This window comes from Electrophorus electricus, chromosome 23, assembly GCF_041902795.1.
Source record: "Electrophorus electricus isolate QZ-2024a chromosome 23, ASM4190279v1, whole genome shotgun sequence".
Lineage (NCBI taxonomy): Eukaryota > Metazoa > Chordata > Actinopteri > Gymnotiformes > Gymnotidae > Electrophorus > Electrophorus electricus.
Genome location: NC_137519.1, coordinates 11561421 through 11575609, shown reverse-complemented (window position 1 = coordinate 11575609; position 14189 = coordinate 11561421). Strand labels below are relative to the sequence as shown.

The following is a 14189-nucleotide window of genomic DNA, read 5'->3' as shown; positions in this document are numbered from 1 at the left end:
ATATAAAATGCCATAATTTACCAGTATTTATATTTTAGGTTGGTTGCTGTGTAATATCATACAGCCTGCTTTACACATGTAATTGGCAGTGGCCATTTACTTGGACAAAACATGGAACATCAGAAAATATGAACATGAGTTGTTGAAAAACAGTTTAAACATTTGAATTGATCAAAATTTTAATAAAAGTCAATATATGATTACAGTGCATACAACACTGGAGTCAAGCCCACATGGCCCAATTACTGGTGTTTATTTACTGTAACAGAATTAAGAAACCAACAGATAAGTTAATATCCAAAATTCATCATTGCAATGCACACACTACACCAATCACACTGACAAGATAAGAGTTTTATGTGGGATTAGTTTTTTTACAGGTGACAAATGATTTCCAATTTCAAAAAAATACTTAAACTGCTATGAATTGAGTCAGTGAGAGTGCTTCTTTAGCAGTTTACTGTCAGGTTTCAGCCATAGATATGATTTGTGGCAAAGTGGTTTAGGCACAGACAGGATCGATGTGCGTGTAAGTGAGAGTGAAATTATTAGTACAAGCTATACAGATGTCATACAAACAAAATACCTAATCCACTTGATTGTTTATTTCCCTATTATCAGATGAGCTAGATGTATGTGCAGGAACAGTGCTAATTTACCAGGGCTTTGAACAGTGATGTTATGCTGCTGTATCAGACTGCCCCAGTGGACAGCACGCATATCAATTAATTAATGCACTGAAAAGAGCCGTGATGTTGGATGAGTGCTAAATTATGTGGGCTTTGACCCCCTCCTCAGTTCAAATGCTAAGCTAGATACTGACATTTGGGTCAGTGTTAAGAGGGAGCTAATCATTGTTATGGGATCTGTCAGTATAGACCCACAGCCGTTCAGTATTGATCCACAAGTGACTCAAGGTGACATTCTGTGCTGCGCTGTGGTGCAGTGCAACTTGTTGTGTGCCTGGGAAATGGCACAGAGTGGTTTCTAGTATTTTGGTTTATTATTGTTGATATCAGGTCACTGGAGGAGATGTTTAATGGGGAAAGGGATTCAAAGGGAACTAAAAAGAGCTACTGGAGGATTTTCATTCTCATTATAAATTAAATTTTTTTTGGAAAATGTTATGACCAACCTAATTAATTTAGCATCTTTAATAAGGCATATATTTTCATAGCTTAATGTTTCTAAATCCATTTTCATAAAATACCTAGCCAAACAAAAATAGTGTTTATTTTTTGTTGTTGTTACACATACGAACTCCCAAAGTGATGCGCTCCCCAAAATTATAGTAGGACACAGAGCAGAGTCTGTATCATTCTGTACACTGTGTTGACTCGCTAGTGAGACTTTAACACTGCTGTTGAGTAAGTGTAGCCATGCAGCCTTTAGCTGCTAAACATTTAATTTCTGTTAGCGCTAGCGGCAGCGCTCTATGAAAGCCATCATTAGATGTTTAATTTTTTATACAGCTTCTAAACTTTACTTCAGGGGAAAAACTTCCTGGTGAATACTTCACTGCAGTACTGCTATGAGCAACACTCCCACCTACTCCCCATCCACTTTCCATATTTCCTATTTGTCATTTTCTTAGTGTATCATTGAGCAGCTGCTATGAAGATCATCATTAGTACAGTGCAATGTTCAAATATTGTAGTGTGTTCAATTTTGTTTACCTGCAGTAAAGTGGTAACGTGTGTTTTATATAAATAATCTTTGACCTTCATTGAGTTTATCACAACTAACATAGAAGCGTTTATGACTCATCTTTAAATTAGGAGTTTCACTGAATCTGTGTGTGAAAGAGAAGATTTTGAGCCTAATTAAGAGGCTTTACTGTCAGAAAGAGAACGAGAGGGAAAAAGAAAAAAGAATCTGCACCTAAGCTCAACAGACCAGTTCAAGAGACCAAGGAAAACAACCACATTCGTAGAGTACCACTTAAAGTATGGACAATTTAGTCTATAATTCACTTTATTACTTGATCAAACATTAATCCCCTAATGATCAAAGACATTCTCAGTGATGTATCTACTCCAGCCAACCCATCTCTGTTTGGACGTAAATACATCTGTGTGCTCTGTGCACATATGTGGGAGCTCATGGTCTTTGTTGTCCAGTGAGTTGACGTATGAGTCATGGCCATGCATGAAGCTGAAGGAGGCTGCACACAGATGGATGGATACATCTGAGTCCTAGAGAACCTGACTTACTCAGTGCACATTAAAGCAGCCAAAAAAGAGAGAAGGGGGACATGCTGAGAGAAAAAAGAGAAGGAAGACAACCAGGAAAAGCAGGGGCCATGCTGCCCTGGTATTCTTGTGGCCACTTTGCTAATCCACCATGCACTTGCTTTTACACGCTCCTGAACAGCACAGGCCCGAGATTAAATCTGTGATTAATGCTGAAACCTGATGAACTGAAAACCACAGCAGGTCGCTACCATAAAGCAAAGCACTGGCCCTGAGAAAGGAAGATTGATAGAGGTTAAAGCCAAGACATGGAGCCATCCTAACGTCATCCAGACTGATGTCAACATTTACCCTTCTCTAACATTAGGCTGTCATTTCACCCCTTATAAACACAAATTGATGTAAATAGTGTTTGTCATAATGGCCTATGGCAGTCCAGGGGCAACACCTCTGGGAAGAAAGAGTTCAAAACCTGCTTGCTAGAAGGCTGCTGTCAAGCAGAATTACATTAGTTGATACTGAACAGGGCATCTATATATCATAAATACACAATTTATAAAGTTAAATATGTCATCAAGACTGCTACATAGGCTGCTCTATATTTGCTTGCACATTGCATGCATGTAACTGTGCAAACTCTGGTGATAATCTTAAAATCTTATCATGCACCATTGCTGAAGACTCACTGCATCAATCATAGACTGTAATGACTGAATGCTTAGCCACTGTCCATTACTGCTCCTATGTAATGGACTCTCTTAAATAAGTCACTGTTGCATTCACAAATTTGCCTTAGCAAAGGAACTTAACAACTCATTGTCGACGATGCATTCCAACACTCATCAACAACAGCAAGTCTACAGTTAGAGTCTACAGCACATCTGTTGCATGCTTAGCTTGGGTTAGCCCTCCTCTAGCAGTCCACTAACAGTCAGATTCTGAGCCATCCACTTTGGTCCACAGTGATTGTTATCATGACTGACCAGTTAATTAATGGGATTAGGGTTGCCTGACAAACTGTGTATGCCAGCAGATGGGCTGCAGCCTGTAATTGTACACCTATCAACTTTTTTTTTATTATTAAAGTGGGTTATGAGTGTCTTGCTTCCTGTGAATTCTTGAGAGATGCCTCTTTAGTAAATTATTAAGGAGATTCCACTCAAGGAGATTTTTTTCAAGTAAAGCCTCTCGTTTAACAAGAGTACAACATTACCTCTGTGATTTGATTACATTATATAATTCCTATCATAAACCAAATGTGTAAGTAGACAATTTAAGTAGACATTTGATAAAACTGTTATCCATGAAGGAATAGTCCACCCTGAAAGTTATTAACAGACTTTTTGGGTTGTACAGGAATGTAGGATTTAATAATGTACATTAAACAGTCTGTGTGCTAGTGTTTTTACACAAGTTTGCAGTATCTCTATATATTTATAATCTGGAGTACAAGCACCAAGAAAACATCTGATGAGCAGCAGATTTTACAAAGGCACGGATAGAATTATCTACAGAGTGCATGTCTTATTAATGACAAAAGATAGCTTTACTTGAGTTTACATTTAATCATCCTGTCTGCTACGAAATGGTAACAGCTAGAGCCAGTCTACTAGGAGATGGTAACAACTATACAGCAAGATCAGTACATTTAATTAGGCAGGAATAATTAGCCTATCAGGGTAACCTGTCACAGTAAAGATATTGTTCACATTAAAAAATGTTTCTCCAAATCTTAGTGGCCTGTTTGGTACATTGCTGCTTGCTGGTTCATCTAGAAATTAACTAGCGATTTATAATGTTCTTGTAAACGTCTCAAGTTTCTCTTTTATGTTACTTGGGTTTCTTGTGCGTCTTTAGTGCCCACCCACAATAAAGCAACTGTTTCCCCAACAGCGCGTGTAACGACTTCTCCAAGGAACGACTGAAACGTGCGCGCACCCGTAAACATCTGCGCACATGTGTAAACAGCTTGTCACGTCAAAGCGTGAGCATAAATAATGCAGGTTATATTCTAGCGTAACTGAAACTGTGATTTATGGTCTATTCAAACTGCTTACCTGATCAAATGTACTACTTTTGCCAGGTGGTCCTCGCCCTTTCCAGGAAGACCAGTTCCCCACTGGAGCGTAGGTACGTGCAGAAGTCCACCACCGGACAAACGGGAAGGCAGTTCACGTTTCCATGAGAGCTGTTCTGATGTAGGTTTCCGTCAGATTTCTTGTAAAGGGATGCATTGTCAATTGGTTAAAGGGACGGACAGTAAACAGGTGCATGAAGCATTCCCTTTTAAAGAATATATTCCCATGACAGCGCTTGAACACAAATGACAGAACTGTTCTTTTAGCCATGGCGCCAGAGACACTGTTGTGCACGATGTTTACTTTGTGATACAATGCAAAACCGGTATTTTGGGGCCTAGCTCTCCAGGGTGTGACATCTACGCTAATAAAAACTCTTAATAATGCCATACTTGGTGTGACGTGTTATGGTAGTCGTTTCGATGATGGAAAGAAACTGTAGTGTAATGTTAAAACGCCGAGATGACTGATTTGTTCAACGCTCAGAAAAGAAGTGAATAACTCCGACTTTATTAACTCTATGCTTATGTAGTAGTTTTACCGATGTGTGGGTACTGAGCGTGGTCTGAGTGTAGAGCTCACACTGGTACGCTGCCACAGCTATTTGTAGGCATATTTGTTTTCTGTACTCTTAATACATTTCGTAATGGTGTACTAGCCTTCAGCGGCGCAGGATGCTACTGTGAAATTAGTTTACTGACTAAAGTTAGCATGTGAGAAATGGTTTAACTGTTCATTCATTTCGTAACAGTTGTATGGTTGGTCATAGCAAAGTTACTAAGTAGTTATTAAGTTCTCTCTCTCTCTCCCTCGCTTTCTCCATCAAAGGTGCGTGTCTGGTACTCTGCTTTAAACTGGGAGACTAACATATTTGATGATAGTGCAAATGACTTAAACTTTATTGCATAACAGCCGTACGATAACAGTTCGCTTCTCCTTTCAACAATTACTGACAAATGTAACTCATAAAGTGCCTATGCGAAATACTTATTTTTCCGTTCCTAGAACCGAGAATAGTTAAATTCTGTGTACAGTATAGATGGGCCACACCTTCCCATGTTACGTAAAGCTGGTGATTTTTGCGTTGCCTGTCACTTGATTACAGGATATGTTTCTCTACAAAAGGAGCCACACTGCAAAAATGTTTCAGCTTAGGTCCGTATGAAATTATACGTGTGCGCGGTGTATGTGAGAGATAGTGTCCAAATGCGCAAGGAGCGCACTCGTACGTGCATGTGTGCTGATAAGTGAGTTGTGCAATCATCTTCACGAAAACCTCTACAGAAGGTTAACAATTTGTTATTTATAATCATACATCTGTCTGTAGGGTTCTTGATTGTGTGCTGTTTCTCCTGCCTATGTCAGTACCATTCCCTCTACTCGGACTCTGCTTGTCAACACCACAAAGAGATTCCGTGACACCTTCCTCCATCTCCATATACTCGGCAGCCTTGTCACCAAGTGAGGACCCGGACGGAGATCCTTTGAACTTTCTCAGGAAATCCGGGAAATATGGGCATCCTGGCGGCGGGTATTCAACAGCGGGAGTCTGATCCTCGTTGTCGGTCTCCCTGTGGTAGAAGTAATTAAAGTTGGAGACGATAACAGGAACTGGAAGCGCAATGGTAAGAACCCCGGCTATGGCGCATAGCGACCCCACTATCTTTCCGCCGACTGTTATGGGCTTCATGTCACCGTAACCAACCGTGGTCATGGTTACTACAGCCCACCAAAAAGCGTCTGGAATGCTCGTGAAGTGGGACGTTGGTTCGTCTGCCTCTGCGAAGTACACGGCGCTCGAGAACAGGATGACGCCGATGACTAGGAAGAAAATGAGCAGTGCCAGTTCTCGCATGCTGGCGCGCAATGTATGTCCCAGTATCTGGAGTCCTTTTGAGTGCCGGGAAAGTTTAAAGATCCGGAATACTCTCACCAGTCGTATTATTCTCAGAATTGCAAAACTCATTGCCTGTTGCCCGTTGCCTTGTTGCTGTGCAAGGTCTGTTCCGAGGGTAATGAAATAAGGCAATATGGAAACAATGTCTATGGAGTTCATAATGTTTTTAAAGAAAGCAGCTTTGCTCGGGCTGGCAAAAAAACGGACAATTATCTCAAAAGAGAACCAAATTATGCACACAGTCTCCACAATAAAGAACGGGTCGTTGAAGGGTGTAAACCCATTGTCTGCACGTGTCGAATTATTACCTGGGCTGAGGAATTCTTTCTCGTCCCTGAATTCTGGTAGTGTCTCCAAACAGAAGATGACTATTGATATCACAATAACCAGGACTGACACAACTGCAATGCCTCTAGCTGGGCTTGAGCTTTCTGGATACTCGAACAACAGCCAAATTTGACGTTTGAATTCGTCTTCGGGCAGCGGTTTTTCCTCCTCTTTCACAAATCCCTCATCCTCTCGGAACTTGAGCATTGCCTCTTCACCAAGTTCATAGAACTTTACCTCCTCGGAAAAAATGTCAAAAGGTACATTGACCGGTCTCTTTAAGCGTCCACCTGACTGGTAGAAATATAGAATGGCGTCAAAGCTTGGTCTATTCCTGTCAAAAAAGTATTCGTTCCGTAGAGGGTCGAAGTACCTGATTCGCTTTTCAGGATCCCCCAAAAGAGTGTCTGGGAACTGGGCAAGAGTCTTCAGTTGAGTTTCAAACTTCAAGCCAGACACGTTGATGACAACCCTTTCAGAGCAGCCATACTCACTGTAAACATTTTCATATCCAGACTGTGGACGTTTGTCTGTGAGAGAAACTGTCTCCTCATCATCCATGTTATAGACAAAACTTGATCTCTTACTTCCCCTGTCGTCCTCTTCCTCCTCGCCTTCCGCTTCGTCTTCTTCTAACATAATGTCCTCCTCGGACCCGAGAAGCGCCAACTCCGAATGGCGCAGGTCCCCGCCTAGAGCCGCGCGGTTGCGTCTCCAGCGCCCAGCGTCTCTTTGCTTTTTCCGCTCTCGGAGAAGTTGCTGCTGTGGCTCGTGGTGCTGCTGCTGCTGCGGCTGCTGAGAGGAGGAGGGGCGCGAGACGGTTCCGCCGCTACTGTTGTTGGCATTGGAGGAGGAGGCGGTGCGAGTCTGACACTGCTGGTTGTACGGATGGCCACTGGATCCACCTCCTTCTCCAACTGCTCCGGCTTCGGCCGCTGCCGCTGCTCGCGACTGCCTTTCCCTTTCGCGCTCCCTCTCCCTGGCGCGAGCTTGGACATATCCGTATGGCAGGTGGGTGTTGCACCCGCTGCTATCCGCGCCAACCATAGCAAACTCCATTTTGTATGACTATTCGTAGTTTATGGCCGAATAGTTCGACAGGGTTATTTGGTAAACACCACTTACTTTAAAAAAAAAAAAAAAAGTGAGTTTTTGTTAAGTGCAGTAGTGGCGCTTGAATAACAGCATTAGTGACACTTTTGGAAGCTGTAAAACCACAGAGGCAGGAACTCACAATATGCACGGAGATTTTCCAGATGGAATTTCATTGTATGGTCTTTGCTTTAAACATAAAGTACATTAAACCGAGTTGTATGCTGATGGATCCATGAGGTGTTAACACCTACCAAATGACATCATCAGTTTCAGGTGCGCAGAGGTTATGGAACCTGCGTCCTTTGGTGTTGCTTCGGTGTCAAAAAGCACAGGCTTTCTTTAAAGTTCTCCATAAGATAATCAGTGGATCACGGATAACGTCTCCCTGGCGGGAGGGAGAGACGTTAAGCCAGTTAGAGATGTGTTGTTTCCATCTTTGGAGTGAGGGAGGGGGACCGCCGCGCTGTCCTCTGCCCCTCCAGTGGCTATGAATGAATCACTGAATTCTTTTGACGCCAGCAACAGCTGCAAAGGGCAGAAAACAAACATACATGTTACAGACAACACGCGTTCAACAGAGTCCTCCTCGTAGGCAATTCACCACCACCACCCCCCCCCCAAAATAAGATACTTGAATTGACACTACATAAAGACACCATTGTCAATACACGTAATCATAAAATACGATAAACACATATCAGGATTTTAAAACGCTCTCTGCAAGAACAGCAATAATAATAATACACACACACACACACACACACACACACACACACACACACATATATATATATATATATATATATATATATATATATATATACATATATATATATATATATATATATATATACATATATATATATATATATATACACACACACACACACACACACACACACATACACACACATACACACACACACACACACACACACATGGCAACAGGAGAGAACGCTAGATAACGCTTATTATTGAACGAAAATCCCTAGGCAATAAATCATAAACACTCGTTCACACGCAATATTTCCAAGCCCGCACTCATGCACCCCACCTCCTATTCGTTCTGGTGACTTACATGAGAAAAGACGAGAGAATGTCTTCTCAGTTTCCACCTCCACCACAATATGCAAGAGATAGCTGAGGATATAAATTCCAGGTTTGCCAAAAAAAATTCCCGCTTGCTCCGGGAGTCCTAAAAACACTCGACGCAGCCAACCGGAGAACATGTCACCTTAGCAGTCGAGTTTTATCGCGTTCGAGGGATGACACTTTCTGGCTGCGTCTCGCCGTGGTGTCTCAATTCAACAGGATCTCTCATCACCTGCACATCACCCCCTCCACAAAAACCATGCACCGCTGCAGGAAGCAAAGACTCACTGACGCCGAAAAAGCAGGTGTTGCCACTCGGCGGACACAGCAGGCTTGGATAAATCAAAAGAGCAGCTTTGAAATCACGAGGAATAAAAGTTTAATGATGACATGTGAAATAGCCTTAGGTAAGTCAACGCACCACGCATCTGTCTGCCGCTCGCTCTCGCCCGTTTACCATTGTGCGTGTGTTGCTGAGCAGCTCCGCGCCGCCGCGACGAGCAAGTTGCGCAGCGCCGACAGACCTTGATCATCCCCCAGTGGCTACTGCAGGTCACTGCGCTTTCGCCGTCATGCTGCAATCCGAAAACTTTAGCACATCAGCACATGCATCTGTTGACATCCCGTTCATCGCCACCGGACACCGGAGGGCTGGACCGGTCAAGCGAGGAATAGTCCGGTCTATAGCTCCAAACGGACAGGTTCTGTACGTCTGCGAGAGCATTTAAATGAAACCATCGCTTACATGATAGAAGTTATACTGGTACATAATATATATTAAAACAAAAATATTCACTGTTTGACCGCGTGTTAATATCTTTTAATATTTAAGATGTCATTCCAAATATGAACATTTTCATCCGCAACGAACATTTCCAACCAATATGTTAAACGATATGTTTAATACTTAATGAAAAAAACAAGCCAGTATATATGCATATTATTTAAAAACTTGCATGCAAAATGTACAGCCTGATAGTGAAAATGAAGACACTCGTGGTCTCTCAAAAGAAGACACTCGTGGCATGAAACACCCCATTTACTATCTGGCCAGGAACTGTTAATTACAAATAAATAAGGACAATACTACATTTAAGGGCATCTGTTGGTCTACTGCACACTTGTATGGGTTTTATGTTATAAGCAGCATTAGAAGATGAATTATATATTCATTAAATAAGTGCTACATTGTTGCTTATGTCTTGTTTATAACTAAGTAGTCTGTAACAGTGCCGTAATACAACAGGGATAATGGGGTTGTCATCAAAATCCAATATGTCTATTCCCGGAGCTAAATAATGAGGCTTCATCAGTCTTCTTTGTCTATTAAGTATGTCTGATAAAACCATGAAATTCAGTTGATGTGTTGCAAATCTAAAAAAAAAAAAAAAAAAAAAAAAGTCATATTGAAGGCAATACTATATTGTCTAAATATCAATAGTTTCTGTCACTAGGCTAGGAAGCGCAGGTTTACTTTGTTTTTATATGATCTTTGGCTCAATTAGGGGGAAAAAAAACTGCAGGTAGCGTATTCCAGTATGCCCTCAGCCTGCCTTGTCTGTTCACAGAGCAAGATGATGAACCGACCAAAGAGACTATACCATTTAAGATACAAAACATTCACTCAGAGAAATTATTCACAGTAGTGAATGATCTTTCTGTCACCCAGTAAATATTTCATACTCCATGGCCTAGGAACAAAGACGTAGCTCAGTAGTCTTATTAATGGTTATGGCAAAAATAATGAAATAAAAAACATTGCCTTTGGTAATGAGAAGGATTTAATACTAAGTCTTCTACAATACCAAATATGTCTCCAGTGGCACATCACACTGTTTCAGACATGTAATTTTAGCACTGTTCATGTAGAACTAATAACTGTAGTTGAACAGGATATTCCTTGCTGCAAAGTAGCAATAAATATTATACGTTTGGCCTTAGCGGGGGGGGGGGGGGGGGGGGCTTCTGCTGGATTTGGCCATAATAGGCCTGTGGTGGACCGTAAGAGCTGCAGTGTACTGAACAAAACACAGGGGGCAGTATTTCACTCACTGACATCCCAACCACGGTCAGGGCTAAATGGACACATTATCAATGATTACTGAGAGCTAATTGGAATCTTTACAAATTCGGAAAATAAATATTTGTGTACCTTGCATACATATGTGACAGATTCTTTTTTTAATGTATCAATAGTTATGAAACAGTCATGCCAAACCAGTATAAGTACAAACCAGTAGAATATGAATTATTGTGGGGACAAACACAGCAGTCCACTAGCAAGGCAAGGCATCAAACTCTAAAGCTTCAACATAAACATTTGATGTAAGAACTGATGTCAGAATGCAGTAATCTAGAGATTATTACTCATTAGCATTCTGAGGTCTTACAAGGATTGTCTTATACATACTTTCAATAAAGATGTGTGCTCAGTTGCAACCTGCTAACCCTGAGCCCTTTATGAAATTGCCAGCATAGCCTCTTCATTCTTATTCTTGAAGAGTTTATCTTGAAATCTTCCTCCAAAACACTAAACCTGGAGCAGTGTTTCTCTTAGCAAGCGTACTGGCTGATCCTATTCTCATCACTTCCTGTTCCAGACCTGCTAAGACCTGATAATGAGGACAGAGAGGCCTAGAGGAGCTGGCCTCTTCACTGCTAATGCCTTCGTTGACTATTTTTTAGTTTTGTTAAAATGTAAAATGCAAGTTTGAAGGTGTTGTAACATATATTTCATAGAAAAAAGTCTGATGAATATCTTTGTTTGGATGTTGCTGCTTGATGTGGTCGTTCAATAGTTGGAAATGCTTAAAAAATAAATACATAAAATTAAAAAAAACTGCTCTGCCCTAGAATAATTAATAAGAAGTTATGTTTAATTTGGGTTTAGGGGAAGTTTTACAATTGCTGGAGAAATGTGTGAACTCACTTGTTTTTACTTATTTAAAATTTCTTTAGAGATAAACTTCTGATTGTGATCAAATTGAGTTCTGCCTGGCCATGTGAATCTGATACAATTTCACTGTGAAATTGACTGGAGGGAGTATGATTACAGATGTTCACTATAAACCTGGGAAAAGGCATGACTGACAGGAGGTCAATCTGTGGCCATTTGATGCGCCTGTTTAGTGGGGCAGTGTGTCTGGAAGTCTTTGAAATCAATGCTGAGTATTTATACTGACCAGGTCCTTCTTAAGGAGCTTATTCCAAATGCTCGCTGTGTCTGAAGCAGCTTTTTGGACAGCTCCAATCAAGCATGGAAATTAACCTGCATGAAACTGCATTATCTAGCTATACACATCTTTAAGATTACTCTGGCACCCATCCCGATCATGTTGTCTGCATTCACCATCTTACAGAATGTAACTGTGGATCAAATGGGCCTGTCCATTGTGGCGTTGGTTTGACCTTGAAGCCCAGACCTGCCAATCTGATTCAGACTAAACATTTATCAGTCCAGACGCTGAATGCCAAGGCTGTGGGGATTTAGGGATTAAGGCCCACCTCCACAGAATGGACGTTCACTGCCATCACAACCTAAATGGAATATGATAGGAAGATAAGGCTGGAGCCTCCAGTGGGCGTTTGGCTTGACAGGAGAGTATAAGTAAGATGCGGAATGAAGACAGACAGAATACGACGGAATCTCCAGCAGGTAAGGCTAACCTCAGCACAGCTTTTGGTCTCACTTTAATGTGTCATTTTGCTTGCAATATGTGCTCTTCTTAGAAGGATAGTTAATTGGTTAAAGTATTAAAATTTGCTGATTGAGCTAGCTCAGCTTCAGTCAGTTTGTATGAACATTTAGAAAGATTAAGAAACTAGTTAAATGTACAGTATTTGCTGAATATACTGGTATACTGGCATTTTATGTGTTTGCTATTTCTCAGGCGAGGATGCTTGTAATTGCCCTGTTGATGTTGTTGCCTGTACTGGTGGGGGCGGAGTCAGAATGCAAGGCCTGCTGTGACCTCACCAACATCTCCATCACCGTGGAGAGCGAGGAGTGTGGAAGCTGCTTCACCATCAGCACCATGTCCTGCGCTGGCCTCTGCCAGACACAGGTAGAATACAGCGCTCAGCCTATGGGCTTGCCACTATACTAAAAAATCTAGTTAAACTTGGATTGGAAATATACTGATAATGTATAGAATAACATCATAAAGTAGTTATAAAACTTTATGTTGTTATTGTAATACTACAGTAATTATATTTGCATAAATTACCATTATTTACTCCTGCATCTTATCTGGTAAACTATATAGAGCAATGTACTTGCAACACTCTAAGGTTTATGAATTTGATACCCAGAGGGTCATACTGATAAATATGTAAGTCACTTTGGAACATCTGCCAAATAACATAAACGTAGAATTCATTCACAAAACCGGTACCTTTTTTTCAGGGATGTATTTTTGCTCTCTACTTTAACTGAAAGCAAAATATACACAGTATATTTATACCCAGTGTATATTTAAGTATGAAATGCTTTAGAGTAGAGGTGCTCAGCTATGGATCTGGATATCTGATGGTTTGTAGAGTTCAGTCATCAAAGTCTTCGTTAGATCTATAATATTAGACCCAGGTTTATTGGAGCTAAACTCTGCAGTGATCAATCTCCAGGCTTAGACTTGAGCACGCATGGCTCTAGTTCAGCTAATAAATCATAAATGCCCTGCCCTTTGGGTTAAGCAAATCCCCACCAGATGCACCACATAAGCACCAATTAGAATAGTATTCAAGTAAAGACACTCAATGATAGATACATAACATACCCTTGGGATTTGTAATTCTAATATTACATTCAATGATAACTAAGAATAAATACATGTTGAACTCTTTTCCGGACTGCTTGACAACATTTCATGTGCCGCTGTTCGTTCGGCAGGAGAGAGCATACCGTAGCCCTGTGGCGCCATACTTCCAGAACACGTGCAACTTCCGGGAGTGGAGGTACGAGACGGTGGAGCTGCCAGGCTGCCCACCGGGGCTGGACTCGTCCTTCACCTACCCTGTGGCCGTGAGCTGCGAGTGCAGCCAATGCGATACAGACAGCACTGACTGCGGTGCCCTCAGCACACAGCACAGCAGCTGCCTCGCTCACACACACTACTGAGCCGCTGGCCAAGTTAGAAAACACCTTTGTAATGATTTAAAAGGACGAGTGTCCTCTTCAGACCCCTGACTGCAAACAGGATGCATGTCTCTTACGCTTGAGTTTCTGCAATGTTCTGCAGGTAGTGTTGTGCCTGTGTGACCGTACTCATCATGGAGGCCATGGCTCTGCGTTACCTAAGCATGTAAAAACCCTGCTTCATTAAAACAGCATTTGCATTTCCCATTTGTTTCTGTAACACACCAGCTGCTGCCAGCCAGTACACACACACACACACACAGACGCACACACGCAGGCATGCTGACCTGTGAGCACACACAAATTAATTTGCACTGCATGAGAAATCCGTGTGTGTTTACCACAGCTTATAATTGTTCTTTGGAGACCAATTA

General features: G+C 41.5%; 2 protein-coding genes across 2 annotated transcripts in view; one reads left to right on the top strand and one right to left on the bottom strand.

Moving 5' to 3' along the window:
- kcna4 (potassium voltage-gated channel, shaker-related subfamily, member 4) overlaps nucleotides 1-8761 on the bottom strand; it is a 31546-nt gene extending 22785 nt beyond the window's left edge. The window contains exons 1-2 of the mRNA XM_027017667.3: nucleotides 8668-8761; nucleotides 4250-8114 (exon numbers count right to left, since the gene is read on the bottom strand). Of these exons, the coding sequence (XP_026873468.1) occupies nucleotides 5580-7553 (1974 nt within the window). The 5' untranslated portion in view covers nucleotides 7554-8114; nucleotides 8668-8761 and the 3' untranslated portion in view covers nucleotides 4250-5579. The remainder of the gene's footprint in view (nucleotides 1-4249; nucleotides 8115-8667) is intronic.
- A 190-nt stretch (nucleotides 8762-8951) lies between these two features.
- On the top strand, nucleotides 8952-14017 carry fshb (follicle stimulating hormone subunit beta). The gene is made up of 4 exons (XM_027017695.3): nucleotides 8952-9088; nucleotides 12041-12336; nucleotides 12572-12745; nucleotides 13570-14017. Exons 2-4 carry the CDS (start codon nucleotides 12301-12303, stop codon nucleotides 13795-13797), a joined length of 438 nt encoding a protein of 145 aa, XP_026873496.1. The 5' UTR covers nucleotides 8952-9088; nucleotides 12041-12300; the 3' UTR covers nucleotides 13798-14017.
- The last annotated feature ends 172 nt before the right edge of the window (nucleotides 14018-14189 follow it).

Bases quoted from the DNA above. Each gene is read 5' to 3' on its own strand.
- fshb (XM_027017695.3), top strand. From the start codon at position 12,301: ATGAAGACAGACAGAATACGACGGAATCTCCAGCAG. The intron at 12,337-12,571 runs GTAAGGCTAACC...GCTATTTCTCAG, and splicing joins TACGACGGAATCTCCAGCAG to GCGAGGATGCTTGTAATTGC. The intron at 12,746-13,569 runs GTAGAATACAGC...TTCGTTCGGCAG, and splicing joins CTGGCCTCTGCCAGACACAG to GAGAGAGCATACCGTAGCCC.